The sequence below is a fragment of the Mytilus edulis genome, unplaced genomic scaffold, assembly GCF_963676685.1.
Source record: "Mytilus edulis unplaced genomic scaffold, xbMytEdul2.2 SCAFFOLD_96, whole genome shotgun sequence".
Lineage (NCBI taxonomy): Eukaryota > Metazoa > Mollusca > Bivalvia > Mytilida > Mytilidae > Mytilus > Mytilus edulis.
In genome coordinates, this window is record NW_027266967.1 from 57,207 (window position 1) to 77,027 (window position 19,821).

Consider the following 19,821-nt stretch of genomic DNA (forward strand, 5'->3'; position numbering starts at 1 on the left):
ATTGGCTTTTCATTCAAGAAAACCTAGAGGCATTGAAAAGTGTTGCAATTTAAAATAAATGGTTTGAACTCAGAAAACTATCAATATATAGAGTACAGATATTGTTTTAATTGGGCCTTTGGGAATATTTGCCAGTTAATTGAAGATATAATTGTTATATGCCTTTTCAAATACATGTGTGGCTCTGCACTGGCTGTGGTTAAAAATCTAAGAATGAAGTTGGTTATCTTCATATTTATCTGATTAATATCAACATAATTGTTCCATTATATAATACATATATATATAAATCATTGTAATACATGTACATTACTTTGCTCTTCATATGCCCTATAACAGTGTTTAATTGGAATAAAGTATCTTGTCTTAACCACATTTCTTTATTTTAGTATTGACAGGTTAACTTTTAAAAGCATTTAAAGTCAGTGAGTTGATGACAAGCTCAGTCAATGATTGTAAATCCAGATAATATGAGTTTTTTTTATAAAAATAAATAATGTGATTAAACTGGTTATCTCAATTAAAAGAACTGACATTCTGCTTTGATACTATGAGATTATTTCTGATATATCAGAATAATAAATTTCCCATTGTTGTCCTTTTTCAATAAAATTCTAAACATACTGTTTTTAAGTCAGTTTTGTTTTTGTCTGAGACTACTATAACATGGGAGGTGACCACAATCTCTATGTTATACATTGAAGTGTAGTCTCAGGTTTTTGTAGTCCAATTGACTGCATTTTAGAGCAGGTAAATGTGAATTTGGATTAAATTTAAAGTCATTCAGTATATCTAATGACATCATACCACTATTTTATTTCATCAAAGCATTTTCAAATTTTATTTACTGGTCAGCTTAGGTTATCATCCAATCAATAATTTAATTGAAAGGACTTACAGTTGGTTAGTTGGTTGCAGGACTTTTGAATTCAAATATAAGAAAGAAGAAAAAATATAAAGCAAAACTTCAAATATTACATATAATAGGATTTATGATAACTGCAGGATAGCAGATTGCAATGCTGCTTTTGTTCAGTTATCTTTGTGTTGATTATTATGTTTTAAATCCCTTTCTGGGTCTTTGAATTTGATTTGAATGTTCAGATTTTTTTCTCTTGTCAGATTAAGACAAGCAACAGAACTTGTACAACTTATGTAGTTTCTTATCTCAGGGTGAATCCAGAAAATTTAAAACATAAGTGGTGATATTCTCAACCATAATAACAGGGATAAAAAGGTGGTTTCAACTATATGCATGATCCCATTCAAATACATTAATCTTCCATAAAGATGAGGTTCCAATCACCAGACTCCCTGAGATCTGCAACTGTATCTTAAAGCAGCTATAATAAAACAAAAATTGTACATGTACTTCTGGCCACTGCAGATTGATTTTATTTTCAATCTATGGTATTAAATGCTCACAATTTTGAAGACTATTTCCCTTTTTCCATATTTTTGTTTAAATGTAATCTTCTGCTTCTGCATCTATTGTAACACAGGTTCTTCTGACAAATGACTGATAAACCCATCTTGTATCCTTTTATCTACCAAAAGGGTGTTTGAGAATATATATATACAATAAGTTCAAGTATTTTGTCAAGAAAAAGTCAGTCTGTTATAAAATGTAGGTAATTGTCTTCTATGGAAGTGTTCAAAAACCTGTAAGAACTTGAAAAAAAATGTCATATTCAACCTTTCCATGGCTATTTTAATGTTCCAACAGTAGAGGAACATAGAATATTGAAAGGTATTCAAGAACTCGTCGAAATAGATCTGCAATCATTAATTTTACTCAAATTTACTGTTGTGAACTTGCAATATCATACGATGCGCGTACCGAGTTATCTCCCTTTGATCTCCGCTTCGCCACGAATAAACTGACACAATTGCGTATCCGGGGTTTTTGTGATCTGATATTGAAATAGTAGGAGCAAAAAATGGTTTTACTTCATATTTTATACCCCTCAACACGTTACCAAACCTATTTAAGGATTTATTACGGATTTTCCGTGGACCTACGCAAATTTTCAGAAAAAAAGTTTCACTTCACTCGTGAATTTATAACATTTTAACAATACTTTTTTATTATAATTATATAAAATAAGAAAGCTTATTCAATCTAGAATGGAACACTTTGGTTTTTATTAATGTACGAGTTCAAATAAGACGATACGAGTCCAAAAACCACGAGGCATGCACGTTTTCAAAAAAATCGTAAACTCTGACCTTTTATCACGTGACCAATGTCTTGAACTTAGAAGCCATTAAATCGTTTGCCGTTCAACTGATTTGTCTGAACTTTCAATGATTAATTAGGTTATTAACAAAGACATGCTTATTTTAATATTTAACAAAAGGGTCATGTAAAAATCCCAAACCAATGATGTTAACTGTAATTTATATAACAATGAATTTAGTTTAATTTTTGGCATAAAGATAACATTAAAATTCTTAAATTTAAAAAAAATATAACCATTTGACAAAGAAACATAACTTTAATGACCAACTTCGACAGATAATGGTAAGTAATAAGATAAACTACTATCCATCCCTTTTAACCAAATCTAAGACTAATAAATGCATTTCATCTTTCCCTTACACTTTTAATAATTAGCAGTGGTTTTACAAAGTCTGAATAAAGACTGTCCAACTATCACATGATGATGATTAAATTGTTTCATGGTCATCAAACTCATAACTAATATAAATGAAAGTTATTCAAACTATGTTGTCATTATCATGAAATGGTGGTTCAACTTAGAATCTAATAATACTTCTATACAAGTCATGAGGATGACAAACAATGGGATATACTAAGTAGTTTTATTGTGTTCTCTCTAGGATTTTCATAAAATTTACTGATTGGTGTGTAATACACCATCATATAAATATTCTTTATTCTTTAATATTCTTCAGCTTTGTATTTTTTTTTAATTGTTTTCTTACAGGATGATTAAGAGATTTACCTACAAAAATAATAAAACATGTGAATTTCCAATTATTTCCAGCAAATGTTATTCATTTAAATCTTTTATCTTCATACAGCCTGCCCATGATTTAACAACGAAGGAAGCTTTCTTTAATTTGACCAATATGGTCAACCTGATAGAAATTACAATTCAGAATGAATGCTATAATAAATTAACATGACAGTTGTCATTTAATTCACTAGAAAATGAGAACACTATTAATTAACTGTTGGAGAAATCATACTTTGGGTCATTCTAAATAAGACAATAGGGCTTCAATGTTTATGTTACTACATCATGGATGCCTTTATGCAAGTGTTACTATAATTTACTAAAACAAAGGTCAAAACAAGCTTAACTACCATTCTATATAAATCCCACTAAATTTATTGATTTCCTTTTGAAGTATTATAGATTGACTGTTTTTTTGCTGTTTTACAACACTCTCAGTTCTATTGGCTATTTCTTGGCTGTCAGTTTCTATTGGTGGAGGAAGCCAGAAAGCACTTTAAGCAAAGCAGTAAATATTTGAATAATTATATAGCAAGCAATGATGAAATGATAAATCAACTAAATCTCATACAACACTCTAAATTGTCATATATAACTTTGTCATTCTATTTGTCCCTTTAAAGTTTTTCCTTTTAAAAAAGCATCAGAAAATTTCAAAATGGTTTATTAAACAGTGTCATGGTTTTTAATCATGGAATAAAAGTACTGTGGCTAGCAGTCAAAATGTGTGAATGAATTGTGTTGGTTAAAGTCAATTAGAAGTGGCTAAATATGTCCTGTTATTATATAATTTTTCCACGGTATTACAAGGATATGTATAAAAATATCCAAAAACAGCTAAGGTACATGCACTCATTTTCATACTAAAAACACTTGTTGAAGGTGCACATCTGAATACCTAAAAATTTATACATCAACAAAAAACATCAGTTTAAAGGAGTAGGTGTTAATCCCCCTTAAATTTTATGCATCTCAAAATTTCTCAAACTTGCTGCACTTAACATAAAATCTGTGTAGATAAAAAAAAATGCAAAGTTTGTTTAAAAAGTATTTTTTGCAGGTTTATAATAGTCATGAAACTAGCTTGAACTGTTTCACTATAACTAATGTCTCTGCTTCATCTGAAGAAGTCATTCAGGTAAACAGGAGGCCTAACTAACTTATTTTAGAAATGAATTGATATTGGCATGGCAAATAAAAATAAAACCTTATATGGTTAATAAGTGACAATCTGAATGTTCAATAATATATTTAATAATTTATGATACAAGGGGACTTGACATGACCACTTTCCTATAAAAAATCTATCCATAATTAAAAGGGACATTCATGGAAGAATACATTTGTAAACCAAAAGGCAGTCTCATATAAAAGTGTTTTTTTTTTCTTCATATATGTAAAATTTAAAAATCCACGGGAGAACACTGAAATATGTTATAAAGTCAATTAGAAAAGTTTTAATTCTACTGGACATGACAATTTGATTATTTTGCTATTTGATTCTATATGGTGGGTTAGCTTGAATGATTTTATGTTTAAAATCAATTGTTACACCTATGAAACATTTATACTTATAGTTACAATTCATTTTTAATAAGGGAGATTTTCAAATGAGAAAAAATAAAAAGCCAAAATTAACAATAAAGCTACACAAAGATATGTTATTTTTCAAGTGATCCAATCTTTTTTAAATAAATCTTCAAAAATATTTACATTTTACTTTAACTTAGACATATAAATTGTGACTAGAATATTTAAACATTGGTAAACAGTGTTTCTTCAAGTTTTTTTTATATAACGAAGGTTAAGCAGGTATAACAGTTCTTAGTAACTTACTATATTTGTATTTAATAAATATATAATATAAATATTCAAAACTTGACTGAATTATAGCAGGCATTCAACCATTTTAATGCCCTATCTTCCATTTATACAGTGATATTTAGAGATTAACCACTGATCGTTTACAGCACTTATGGTGATTAAAACAATTTCATCCTAAAAATTGCCCTGATGGTTTATCTCCCCCTGAAACTAATGACGATTATATATCCTCCAGAAGCTGTATGTACAAAAAATGATCATTTAACAATAATAAACAAATACATCAAAATGGAAAAACAAAAAGATAAAAATCTGCACATATTAACAACACCATATATCTTTATATAAAATATATACAACATTATAAAAGATTTTTGATTTTTTTTTGAGTGATGCAGAAAAATTATGCATACAAACAGATAAATACTGAGATAAAAATTTGAAAATACATATACAGTTTTTAACAAAATATAACAGTAACTATAAATGTACGTCACAACAGTGTTACGACCAGCATAGTGAAAGTACAATAAATAAACAATATTAAAATGCATGCCAAATACCAAAGACCTTTTCCTTAAATGGTCAATAAATAACTAGTATAAAAATACTGAAAATCTTTGTTAAATATTTTCCTGGTCAGAGTAGTTCTGCATAAAAAAAATCACTGACGATGAAAACTTGAATTAATGCTTTTTTGAAAAAGGGGAATAACAAAACATGTAAATAATTTCACTAAGAAAATATACAAGTTTTAAAGGATAAAGAAACATTTTACTCTACCTTCTAGGCATACCTATAGTATGACATAAGTTATATAATATTTTTATCTAATCTTAAAAATTTAATAATTTAAAATGAAAAAAAAAAACATTCTAAGGGAAATAACTCAACAAAACTTAGCTAATTATCAAAATTTCTTAATTGTGTAAAATCAGGAAGATGGAGATATTTTTAATGTACTATTGCAGCTGTTCTGAATAGTCAAAAACCATTTCCATATAAATCACATTTTCAGTACAGGAATGAAAATGAAAGAACTCATGAGTTATAGTATAGAAAAATCCTGGCAATAACAGTTATTGTTTAAGGAGTCTTTTTTTTTAAGGCCATTCATAACTTTTCTTTGCTAAAGAGAACAATAAACAACACTAAAATGAAGCTATTGAGACAGACTCAGCTTAATGTGGTAAAAGATGTTGCAGGAAAAGGTCTTTCTTACATTCTGTGCGTAATAAGTCTACAATATTGATAAAATAAACCACCCACATGATTAAGTATCTTAATAGACTTTTGATATTTAATTTTGAAACCCTCATAAGGAACGCAACTAGGATTTACTAATCAATTTAAGTTTTAAATTATAATCATGTGAGAGAAGCAGCAGTCACAAAAACTTCTAGGAAAGAGATGTATAATTTTCAGAATTTTTGTGACGACTGTGATGAAAAGAAATAACAACATTGTGCAATATCATGATGCATTGGTACTGTTACGTTCACCTCGAGATTTGCTAAGATTATATGTTTCATTCACACCTTTCATTCCTATGTCCTGCCATAATTTGAGAGCTTTGTCTTTACGGAACTGCTCCCAACGATCGTCATCAGATTCATGTGTAATGTATCTGTGACCTACTTGTTCTTCTAGCTTCCTTAGATCACACCATGTTTGATAGTCCTGTCAAAGTATAAATAAATAATCAGTATTGCTGTTGGTAATGAGGTTAGGCTAAATTTTCTTTGTAACAAACTTTAAATTAATGTAAATTACGTTTCTTATTTATAAATGTAAGTTTTTTTTAAAACTTTAAAACAGTTTTGAATGAACAAAAAATGTTAATGCCTGAAACAAGTTTTGAAAATATTTATCAAATTATTATTTTAATATTTTGTAAATGTGTTTAATTTTGTGCTACACATGATTATTAGAAGTACTGCAGCAGTTCTACATTAAAACTATCATTATCTCTGGATATATAGAAATCTTAATTAGGTTCCAACTAAAACTGTATATATGTCAACTAATGAAAGTCTACAAACTTTAATATTATAAAGTTATTTTAAACTATTGCCAATCAAAAGCATTGTAAGCAGGATTTTTTCAAGGTGGTCAATATATTTTGTGATATTTACAAAGTGAAACGGTTGTATGTACATGTATATGCCTGATGTTCAACAAAATGTGACCAACTGTGCAATATAATTAACATAAATTGTGAGGAAAAATTAAAAATAATCCTACAAAGCAGATCTTCTACATGGGTTTTATAAACAAAGAACATTTACATAAACTAAATTTTGTTCTGTTATAAGTTTTCATATATAGAGTGTTACTCCCATTAATTGGCAAAAAAAGATTACAAATTATCCCCCTTTCAACTATCTATGTTAAGAGTAACTTAAAGATACAAATATTTCTATGTGACACGATTGTATGCATATATTGAGCGTGTTTCCTACAGCTCTTAGATAGAAACCAATGTATTGTCTACTAAGGGTAAAAACCTTATTTAATATAAAAACCAACACCAGAATTAAATTTGGTTTATGAAAATGATACATAATTGACTTTTACTTTAAAATACTGTAACCTGAAAATGGTTTGATACAATCCAAAAAAGTTCATCACCGGATGTATAATTAATCTAAATTTGTTCAAAAAAATGCTATTGACAGCAATGTATAGGGTGTTCAAATACATCAAAATCATCAGGTTAATAGAAGATACAGTAAATTGAACTTCAACTAAAAAGATTTAAGAAACACACCTTAGAACATAGATGGTCAAATAAGGTTTGAAATTTCCACTTCAACAATTAAAATAATTTAAAATACATTTCTTGACATATTAAATTCTGAAAATTGTTTTAAACTGTAACCACTTAAAATTGTACAACATATAGAAGTAAATAGTGTCACCTGAAGCCAGACATGGGCAAGTGATTTGTCTACTGTGAACCTCTTTCTCATTTTCACCTGTAGTAAGTTACTGATCAGATCTAATGCTGTAAGAATCAAAATGATTGGATGAGTAAGGAGTTGATACAATGAATATGATTGGACAGTTTAAGATCATGTGCAACAAATGATGAAATAACTCTGGAATGCTGTAACAAAGACAATATGAATGGATTAGTGAAGCCAGTCAGTTAAAACAAAACAAATAAGTAAAAAGCTTGAAACGAAAAAAGCTTGAAACGAAAAAAGCTAACAACAATACCGTGAACAACAGTCATGCAATGATTTCAATTAAAACATGTATTTTTTTGGTCTTCCATGTTTGAAAACAGTATAACAAAACATCTACAAATTCCATTTTAAAATATGCTGAATAAATTAGATTCACATCAAATTGTAAGGACCTAGCCAAAATGTTCACAGTATTGCTCAAATACTAGCAAAACAAATAAAACAAGCATTGACAATTCCACTGATACTACATGTTAGTGTATTAGTTGTCTACTGACTCAGAAAATATATTTCTACTAGGTACTTAGGATTTCGGAACAGTTAATCTATTAGGAATCAGGTGAAGATTTTTTGGGTGTTTTTAACTTTAATCCTTCTTTAGATTTATAGTGGTCTTTTATTTTGCAGAACAACTAAAACTACACCAAAAAGTTTGCATAGAAAAACTTACTTCATTTTAAAAAATATAATAAAAGGGAAAAGTAATTACTGACATACTTATCCACATTTATACCAATGTATTTTTGTATCTAAGTGAATAAACATTATAAAATTATTAATGCTACAATAGTATGATACTTATAAGTTTATCAGTCATACAATTTCCTTAATCCTTGATGAGGTCTTTAAAGTTATGTCTGATGAACTCATATGTGTGCCAAGGTACATTTGTTTTCTTAGAAGCACAGCGAACATTGATTAGTAATGCAGGAAAACTAAAAAGCTCTTCACGATTGTTCAGTATATATATACTTTTCTATTCAAATGATTCATACTTCATGACTTTATCATCACAAATATCATTTAGCTAATATGTAGCAATGAGAGAGGGGCCAATTAACCACACCCTTTTTAGTAAACAAAATTTGGTACAGAAATTTCTTAACAGTAACATACAAAATTAGCTATTAACATTCTGAATTATCTACTAAGTAATAACCAAAAAAAAAAAAGAATTTTATACCCCATTTTTTATAACTTTCTTCTGCTACCACTGATTTTTTAAAACAAGTTTTTCAATGAACACATATATTGAAAGAATTGTCTTCTTGAAATCTTTTCACAAATTAACAAAATTGGAAACTGCCATGAAAGAAAACAAAGAAAAGATAGATAGTTCTGTAAAGAAGAAGAGCTTTTCTTGTTAGTGGTAAAGCATATAACATAAAGTAAACAGACACCTGTTTTAACCAAAGATGCTGTAAGACCTTTTTACAAGAAGGTCGTGATCTTTGATTAGTTATAAAAATTGTTCCAAGGAATCTCTCGGCTGTAATAAAAAAGATAAGGATATAGTAAATCACATGCATTACAATTGTTCATGTGGAAAGATGAAAATTAAGGGGGAGATAACACTATACGAATGCTGTGTATTTTCTCTCACTTTTTGTTTCTTTTACGTGAAGAAAAATAATGGTAGTCAACCTTAATGAAGCAAAATAAAAATATTCTGAAAAAAACCCAATATAAATGTGTATAAAATTAAATGCTTGTTTGACTTTTTTTTTAGCTTATTTTTTGGACACAGCATAAGTAAACTGAGGAAAACCAAATAACCATTAAAGAACATGCAATTCCATGCCATAAATATGATATTAAACGAAACATGCATCTAAACATTTAAAGCCCCTTTGTTTGCAAAAAAATGAAATTGTGAAAAGCTGCAATAGCACATTTGGGCAATTTCATTATGTTCTGCTAAGTTTGTTATCATAATAAATAATGTCAATAACATTATAAAGCTAACTTGTATGTTTTTTTCAATTCAACCGATTTAATTCTAAGAGTATAAATATATATTTCAAAGCTAGATAATTGTTACAAATTTAGCTTAATAGTTGACAGTACTTTATAGTTATTTCAAAAGCCATTTAAAACTAGTTAGAACTGAATTAAAGCCTTTTAATAAAAATAAAACTGAAAATATAACTTTATAATATATGTATGTTGGGAGAAAACATGTGTTCATGGCAAATAAGTGTTTTTTGGTGTTTTCAGAAACTTTGGATATATTTCTTTCATCTTTATCCTGCATTCTTTTTCAATGTCTATGAAATGCAATAAATGGCACACTTTTCTAAAAAGAACTAAGCAATTGTATGATGAAGATAAAGCTGGGGTCAAATTAAAATGCAACATATGCAATATACACAAAAATTCATAAGTAATGTATACGACTCTGTTGCTGAACTAGTATACATCATTGCTTAGTGGTCAGTTGAAACCACTTCATAGTTGTGATTTTCTAGCTCATTGAAGACCCCTTTGGTGGCCTTAAGCTGTTTTCTGCTCTTTGATAGAGTTGTTGTCTCTTTGTCACATTCTATATTCAATAATTCAGTACATAATCTCCAGGTATCATGCAATTGTAGTTCTTAAATAATCAACTGTCACGTGCAGGTACCATGCCAGACAGTATGCAATTTTTCCATCTATGGATATGCTATAGTAATTTTTCTTCAACGTTTTGTTTTTCAGCTCTTTTTAAGTTGAGTCTATTGAAGTTTTGAAGACTCACTTTTCATAAGTTTTCTCTTGTTTGTTGGGATTCAGTTTTTTAACCATTATAATTAACAACAGTAGAGAATATTTACATTTTTTAACTAAGCTGAATTTTTCGTGGTCAGAGTGATGTCCTTTTGTCTTAATAATGTATATCCTAATTAATGATATTTAATTGCTGTCTCCCAGTGAATATTATAAGATACTAACCCTCCTGAGATATTTCCTTCCATGGATTGGGTGGGTACATAAATGATGCATTCTGTATTTGATCACTGATCTCTTCATCTTCATTGAAAGGGAATGTTCCACTTAAACTAAAATGATTGTAATCAAGATTTAATTCATGTTCAAATTAAAACACATGGCTAAAACATTTCTATGAATTTTCTAATATTTCAGTCATTTAACTCTTTATATACTCTGAGCTACTACATCTCCAGAAATGGATTTTCAGACAATGAAGTAAATGTTGATATATATCAGATGAAGTTGCTATATCTAAATGCAATAGTCTTTTTGTCATGACAATATTTATTTGATGTGTGTTTTAAATATGAAATCAAATTCCATTATGGCTCCTGATATTTTTTTCCTCTTTTTATTTCTAGATATATGAATAAACATCTCGCACATTAGTTAGTATTATTGTATTACAATGCATATCGATGTGACTAGCTCACAAATATAGCCCCAGTCATTTAGTTTACAAGTCTTTTTTCCATGTCAAGTAAATCTGGCTATATTAAAATAAGAAAATGTGGTATAATTGCCAACTAGACAACTAATGTGGATTAATTCAATTTCGGGTGTACTTATTCTCGTGGATTGAGGAAAACTTCCATTTTTGTGGATATTTAATTTCCTTGTTTTGGCAAATTCTACACATACATTCCTTAAGAAAAATTGTAAATTCTTTGAACATAACATTTATGGTTCCCTTGTACCCACAAAATCTATGAAAATTAGTATCAAATTATGAATCAACAGTAACATGCTCAAATGAAGTGGATACAAGCAACAAAAGGAACCTTAAAAACTCACAAAACATTTCAAATTCAAAACATGAAGGTAAGAATTAAGGATTGTATGTTATACTCATATTACACTTACCTTACATATATAACAACACCTACAGACCACATGTCTAGAGATCGGTTATAACCTTTACTTTTTAAAACTTCTGGGGCTGTAATAAAGAAACACATATATAATCTAAATATGACCAATTACTATAACAATAGAAGACAGTTATTTTGACTGGGACTATCCCTTGGAATATAATGTAGAAGAAGTTCAAGGTTGTATTATATCTTTATCAAAACTAACAATTATTTATGAAGTACTGAACTGATTTGATTAGAACTTATTCTCAAATGTGTCAGACATTTCTGATATAAACCTTTGATATCAGTTTCATATAATTCTGCCAAGAATTGAACACAGCAGAGTGATAACATTGCTACAATCTATATAATTAATATTTTCAGGGGCAGAGATATAAGCATATATGATAATAATCTTGACCTACCAAGATATGCTGGTGTTCCTACTACTGATATTCTGAATGATTTTTCACCTATAATTCTTGCAAATCCAAAGTCACATAGTTTTACCTGAAAAATAATCACTATAAGTCACTCCATGGTTACATTATTGTCACCTTCCAAGATTGCGTGTTTTGGGGTTAAGCTGAGGGCATAACATCAACTCAAACCATATGATATGTACATATCTTTTTCAAAAACCCTGGAAAAAATGTTTCAGCCACCAATATGACCACCATTTTTTGTCTTTTCTGTTTTATAAGTTATTTTAATCTTTGGTGTTTTCCCTTCCATATTAAGGTATTTTTCCTTTCACCATATCTTTATTTTTGTTATAAAAATGAGTTAAAAATATTTATTGTTTGTAAAAGGAAAGATAGTTCAGCAGAAAAGTGCATAATAAATGGGTTACAGCTTGATACTAATGGATTGTTTTTTAAAACTTTTAATTTCCAATTTTCTGATTGCAGCATAGATGTTATCATCTGAAAGGCCTATGCACAGCCATCAACAATGAGCAAAACCATACTGAATAGCAAACAGTAAAAGACCCCTTCTGAATTAGGATACATACTTACAGAATTTGACAGTGTTATACATGTTTTTGAGTGTTCAATGGTTAGTCATAAAGCAAGCCCTCTGAACTTTCACACAGAAAACAGTGGATTACATTGCCAACAATACCTATAACATTTCTGGGAAAAGGAAGTCAACAAGTAATGAATCTGAAAATGCTCATATGAATTCTAAAACCAGATTTTTAGTTACTTAAAAGAATCTATGGAAATTTAAAGGGGCAGATGAACAGACAGACATACAGACAGACAGATAAAACCTCCTTCAGAGCAGGATAAAACAACAATAGTGAATTATTTACCTGATTCCAAAGAAAATCAAACATTTTCTATCTTAAGATAACAATACACATATATTTACCTGTGGAAATGCTGTTTCTGATGATAATAAAACGTTTTCTGGCTTAAGATCACAATGCACTATATTTTTCGAATGTAAATGTTTGAGTGCCACTAAAATCTGAAAAATAAAATATTTGTTGAAAAAAACATTAGTAGAAATTAAAACCTAAATTTTAAAATCATTAGCATTAGTCTTGTGATATGCAAGGACATTTGTTTCTAGCAGTGCACCGAAGAACTGACTGCCAACTTTCTACTTCTTCTTAAATTTTCTATATGACAAGATACATTTTGTGTATTCATTTGGCAAAACGTTTTGGAATTCTTGTTAAGTCTTTCGTAAGATTTGTATAGTCAGCTCAACAACACTTTCTCTATTTCTAGAAAAATGGTACAAGTAATTTTTTCCTCCCTCAAATTTGTTTTCGCAACACATCCTTGCTTATTTATAATTTTCAACAACTTATTGAAAGTGCTAGGATGCTTATTTGGTTTAAATAATCCAGCAAGCTTACATATGTTTATGAAATATCATTAACCATTTGGAGGAAAATAATAAATAAACAGGCTTGTTTTACTCGTAAATTGCTTATAAAATATTCAGACATTTCCTACATAAGAGAACTAATTGTATATTAGCCCCATTTGAATCGGTCAATAAATTGGATATTTCTACTGCCATACTACTAAATGACAGGTGATTTCAAGCCACTTACTGGCTTTCCACTCAGGGTGATAACTGACCTTTGCCGACCTTGATATTTTCTATTATGTTTGTCTGAAGGTTATCAAAACTGTTATTAACTAATGAGTACATCATTAAGATCACTGTTAACACTTACTTGTGAAATGAGGAATTTAGTGACTCTTTCACTAAGACGACCTTTTGGACTAGATAATATCATTTCTAACATGTCACCACGTAGCTTTTCCATAACTACAAAAATCTGCAATAGATAATATGAAAAGTAGTTAAACTTGTATATAATGGTGAAGAAATTACAATTGTGGGTAAACATGTAATGGTGAAGAAATTACAATTCTGGGTAAACTTGTATGTAATGGTGAAGTAATTACAAACTTCTATGTAATGGTGAAGTAATTACAATTCTGGGTAAACATGTAATGGTGAAGTAATTACAATTCTGGGTAAACATGTAATGGTGAAGTAATTACAATTCTGGGTAAACATGTAATGGTGAAGTAATTACAAACTTGTATATAATGGTGAAGTAATTACAATTCTGGGTAAACATGTAATGGTGGAGTAATTACAAACTTCTATGTAATGGTGAAGTAATTACAAACTTCTATGTAATGGTGAAGTAATTACAAACTTGTATATAATGGTGAAGTAATTACAATTCTGGGTAAACATGTAATGGTGAAGTAATTACAATTCTGGGTAAACATGTAATGGTGAAGTAATTACAATTCTGGGTAAACATGTAATGGTGAGGTAATTACAATCCTGGGTAAACATGTAATGGTGAAGTAATTACAATTCTGGGTAAACATGTAATGGTGAAGTAATTACAATTCTGGGTAAACATGTAATGGTGAGGTAATTACAATTCTGGGTAAACATGTAATGGTGAAGTAATTACAATTCTGGGTAAACATGTAATGGTGAGGTAATTACAATCCTGGGTAAACATGTAATGGTGAAGTAATTACAATTCTGGGTAAACATGTAATGGTGAAGTAATTACAATTCTGGGTAAACATCTAATGGTGAAGTAATTACAATTCTGGGTAAACAGTTTGATTATGTCATTAATCTTTTAAAATGCTTTGACTTCAACCTTCCATGGATGTTCCTGTGAACTTATATACATAAATTTTAATTTACATATACCTCAATCTACCCTCAGAGGAGAATAAATAATCAAGGGGAGATAACAAAAGGAAACTTTTTCAGACTTACTGGTTTTTCCAAAAAGGCTTCCTGCTGTTCATGCCCTTAAAGTGGCTCGTGGGTACAAAAATTTTGGCAAAAAATTAAACCTTTATTTTTTCATTACAAATTCTATTTATTACACTATTAGTTATTACTTAATGATATGGTACAAAACTCAACCCAAAATAAAATTCAGTTTGGCCCCAGATGACTTTTGAAATGTAAATATTGAAAAAGCTCCAAATTATCTCCCATTGGTGCAAAAAGTCCATTTTTTGGCATTAAATTTGAAATATCTTTTTTAACTCATCGGTGACCTATATTTTTTATTATTGTTTTCAAATAAGCTGTACATAAACTAAATAATTGTAAAATTTTAGCGATTTCTGTAATTAGGTTATTTCTTTATTTCGATAAATACTCTATTTCTCCTATTAGCTCAACAGATAAAAAGTACATCAACAAAAATGTATGTTTCCGAGGCAGATTCTGAGCTTAAATGAACGGTGACCCCATTTTTTTTATTTCATTATTCTTTTAAATATATGATAAAGTTCATTTATAAAAAAAATATAGCGAAATCCTATATTAGAAAAAAATTTGATTTATACCCAGGAGCCCCCTTAAATTTATATGGCATCTGTTTTATACATAGAACAAACAACAATAACATTTTAAAACCATTTTTAGTGTAAAACAAAATTTTAAACCATTTTTAGTGGTTGTGTAGATAATTTAATAAAAATTAGTATATATTTGTTCATTGACTCAATTAAATGCCAGAATTGTAAACTAACTGGGAAAGAAAAGTGGTGACAACTGGATGTTTTCTTTCAATATTTATCAAACAATACTACATAACTTGTCTTTTACTTATATTTTGGAAATTTCCAACTCTCCATTATAAACTTTTCTTGATATGACTTAATGTTCATAATTTTTACTGTAGAACAGGATATAGAACTAAGGTCAACTGTTCCATCTATTATTTGTAGAATGATGTCTCAGGTACCTGTTAATTCTCATTTCTTACTGAATATAAAAACTTACTCTTTCTGGAGTTTCAAACATTTTTTCTAAATTAACTACACCTGGATGATGGAGATTCTGTAATTATAAAAATATAGTTATAGAAATACTTTAATAATCCAGCATCCTTCACATAAAGTTAATAGAAACTACATTTGCAAGGGCTCACAAACAGAACCCTCATTACGAACATGTCATGATCATAATAATTCAAATAAAAGGGGAAATTATAAAAAAGACTGGTGTTCTATTCCATAAAATTCAACTCTTTTTCTGGCTAATTTATATAATTGGCTAATTGTTGTTATCTTATTAATTATCATTTGATACTTGGTGTCTCTGGTTGAATCCAAGTACATTTTTGAAATAACAAGTCAGTTGTATCAAACAACTCTAAATGTGTCAAGAATTTCCTTTTTGTAAGATAGTTATGTAATTTATGAGTGTGTAAGCTTCATTTTATCCCTTTTTAAACTGTATTAGCATTAAATAAAAGCCTCCCTCTTAACAATGAAAACCATACCTGTAGAATGGACACTTCATTTTTAAGTTGTGCTTCCTGTTTGTTAGGAAATCTCAATTTGTCTATCACTTTTATAGCTACTTCTCTAACAGTTTTCCTGTGTTTGCCTGAAAATAAATCAAAATAGTGCTTGGTTATGATTGGTTAAGGTCATGACATTGATAAAAGTCTTATTTTGGGCCAACACTGAAACCTCTATATTATTTCATTTTGTTTTGGTGTAAGGAATATGTGTCCATATGACACCATACCTGTTTGATCTTCCAGATTTCATGGTCTGAAATGAACTGAAAGTTTATAGTCAAAATACTTACTTGACATATATTTGAACCAGATGCTCCGCAAGGCGCAGCTTTATACGACCATAGAGGTCGAACCCTGAACAGTTGGGGCATGTATGGACGGTAGGACACAACATTTAAGCTTGATACAGCTCTGAATTTGGATTGTGATTAAATAGTTGACACAACATAGGTTTCTGACACAGAATGAATGTGGTCTAAGAACTTAAACTTAAATTTTTTTTAAATTGGACATTTACCTATTATGGTCCAATATCCAAAATCTAAACACATGGTTAGATTCAGCATATCAAAGAACCCCAAGAATTCAATTTTTGTTCAAATTAAGCTAAGTTTAATTTTGGACCCTTTGGACCTTAATGTAGACCAATTTGAAAACAGGACCAAAAATTAAGAATCTGAATACACGGTTAGATTTGGCATATCAAAGAACCCAAATAATTCATTTTTTGATGAAATCAAACAAAGTTAAATTTTGGACCCTTTTGACCCATAATTCGTTGGGACCAAAACTCCCAAAATCAATCCGAACCTTCCTTTTGTGGTCATAAACCTTGTGTTAAAATTTCATAGATTTCTATTAACTTATACTAAAGTTATTGAGCAAAAATCAAGAAAAATGCTTATTTGGGACCTGTTTTTGGCCCCTTATTCCTAAACTGTTGGGACTAAAACTCCTAAAATCAATCCCAACCTTCCTTTTGTGGTCATAGACCTTATGTTGTAATTTCATAGATTTCTGTTTACTTTTACTAAAGTTATTGTGCGAAAAACCAAGAAAAATGCTTATTTGAGCCCTTTTTGGCCCCTAATTTCTAAAACACACAAAATCAATCCCAAAATTCCTTATATGGTCATAAACCTTGTGTTTAAATTTCATAGATTTCTATTTACTTTTACTAAAGTTAGAGTGCGAAAACCAAATGTCTTCGGACGATGACGACACGGATGGCGCCAACGTGATACCAATATACGACCAAAATATTTTCAATTTTTGTGGTCATATAAAAAGTTCACACCATAATGAAGAAGTTGTTAAATATTGATGTGACTGTATATTTAATGATCTGTAACCTTGTAAAGGACTGATAGATGGACTACAGTCAAATGCACTTACCAAGAAAACACAATACCCCTACTATTGTATGGGTCCAGATAAAACTCAATCTCATTCTATTTTGATGTTAAATATGTCAATTATCTTTTTTTTCTCATATATTAACCTTATCATAACATCTAAACAATGCTAACAGTGAAGACACTTAAGCATTACTGGAGTAACATTGGCCTCATTATCTGCATGCAATGTTAGCAACTGTACATCACATATCAATTATGTTTAACTCCAAAGTTGACCTTATGATGTAACTCAACACAAAGATGTCCTTAAATAAACACTCTCATATGTTTTAAAACTTTTAAATCTAAAAACTAGTTACTACCAAAATATGTTACACTACCTAATTTTTCACTTCTTTTCTTTTGTAGAGAAACACTTAATAAACAAAATCAACTAATATTTCATCACCTCCTAAATTTGAGTGCCCTTTATGGGCTTTTTAAAATTAAGAAAACTAAATAGTGTCATTTCACAAATATGAACTTTTTTTCAATTTATATGTAGTAAAAATAATTGATTAACAAGTGGCAGTGTATTAGTAACCAAATAGAAACGATCTTGACCTAATTTTGTGTTAACACTTCATGCTACCTTCACTTCCTCATTGTAAAATACATATCCTGTTTGTGTACATCTAGATAACACAAGTAATACTGCTGTCTTGTAATGCATGTTCATAAATCTTCCATTTACCATTCAAATATTTTGTCTATGAGTTTTGGTTTTATAACAATGTTGATGATGTTATTGACATTTTTTATAAATCAATCAACAAGAAGATAGGAAAAGCATTTCCTTTAACTTCCCTAACTGTAGAAAAAAGAACTAGGTTAAACTGTCATGATTTGAAATATCATTTTATATTTTAAACACGCAATTAAAGATTTCCTTTTCACCTTTTATTATAAAATATGAATAATATATCCACCATCTGTACCGCCTCTCCACAAAAAACTGGTTTTAAAAAAACATTTGCCAAATATGCCATGATTTAAGCATAAGTATAAGCAGGTGCCATAAAACTGAACAGCAATGGTTACTGAGGATTAAATTCAGGGTAAAGTAAACAAGAATGGTTCATCTACTTATACATTCAGATATAAAGACAATGCAAAAACCTTTAAGACAATAAAATCAACGACTCAGATGTGGCATTAATCATTCATTTCAATGTGATGGCAGCATTTTAGAAAAAAAACCAGATATCAAAATAAGAAAGAATCAACCAATATACCGTGTGTAATAGAAAATCTAATTTTCTGTGATAAACAAGAATGTGTCCAAAATACACGGATGCCCCAAATCCACACAATCATTTTCTATGTTCAGTGAGCCTTGAAAATTGGGGGAAATCTCTAATTTGGCATTAAAATTAGAAAGATTATATCATAGGAAACATGTGTACTAAGTTTTAAGTTCATTGGACTTCATGAAAAACTACCTCGACCAAAAACTTTAATCTGAAGTGGGACAGGCGGACGGACGAACAGACAGAGGCACAAACCAGAAAACATAATGCCCATAAATGGGGCATAAAAAAGAACTTTGACAACTATTCTTGTGTTAATCATACCTCCATATACAATACCAAATTGTCCTGAGCCTAATACATCATCAGGATATATCTGATATAGCTGACTTATATCCTGTTCTTCTTCCTTGTTCATACCATTCTCTGAGGATGTATCTACAAGTAACATACAGATTAAATACACGTTATTATAAGTAAGTCAAGACCAAACCTGGAAAGTCAGTCATGTCAGTGAAGAAATGGTATCTCATATAATCATGAAAAAATAATATACAGAAACAATTTCATTCATTTTATTGAGATCAGGTATTTAATCGTCATTTTGCACTTATTCTTGTTTGCAATGCCTTTCTGGTTATAAAACTGTAGTATCTTTGTATGGCACCAAGCTATTAGTTATTATCAACTTTCTTTTAACACTAGCCAACCTCTCAAAGAAGATTTATTAACA

The 19,821-nt window shown here is 29.4% G+C and overlaps 1 protein-coding gene and 1 pseudogene across 17 annotated transcripts in view; both read right to left on the minus strand.

Moving 5' to 3' along the window:
* The window catches only part of LOC139504659 (serine/threonine-protein kinase D1-like), a 72,988-nt gene that overhangs the window by 13,238 nt on the left and 39,929 nt on the right, over window positions 1–19,821 (minus strand). For 4 of the 17 annotated variants that reach the window (XM_071294699.1, XM_071294698.1, XM_071294695.1 and 1 more), the window contains 10 exons: window positions 19,413–19,526; window positions 16,418–16,524; window positions 15,916–15,972; window positions 13,808–13,912; window positions 12,985–13,083; window positions 12,033–12,117; window positions 11,615–11,690; window positions 10,712–10,818; window positions 7,730–7,815; window positions 6,347–6,488 (listed from right to left, as the gene is read on the minus strand). In XM_071294699.1, coding sequence (XP_071150800.1) covers window positions 6,347–6,488; window positions 7,730–7,815; window positions 10,712–10,818; window positions 11,615–11,690; window positions 12,033–12,117; window positions 12,985–13,083; window positions 13,808–13,912; window positions 15,916–15,972; window positions 16,418–16,524; window positions 19,413–19,526 — 978 coding nt within the window. Of the gene's footprint in view, window positions 1–5,179; window positions 6,489–7,729; window positions 7,816–9,180; window positions 9,270–10,711; window positions 10,819–11,614; window positions 11,691–12,032; window positions 12,118–12,984; window positions 13,084–13,807; window positions 13,913–15,915; window positions 15,973–16,417; window positions 16,525–19,412; window positions 19,527–19,821 lie in introns of those variants that run through there. The other 13 variants (XM_071294697.1, XM_071294693.1, XM_071294688.1 and 10 more) reach the window with 7 other exon arrangements.
* On the minus strand, window positions 13,965–14,623 carry LOC139504661 (uncharacterized; annotated as a pseudogene).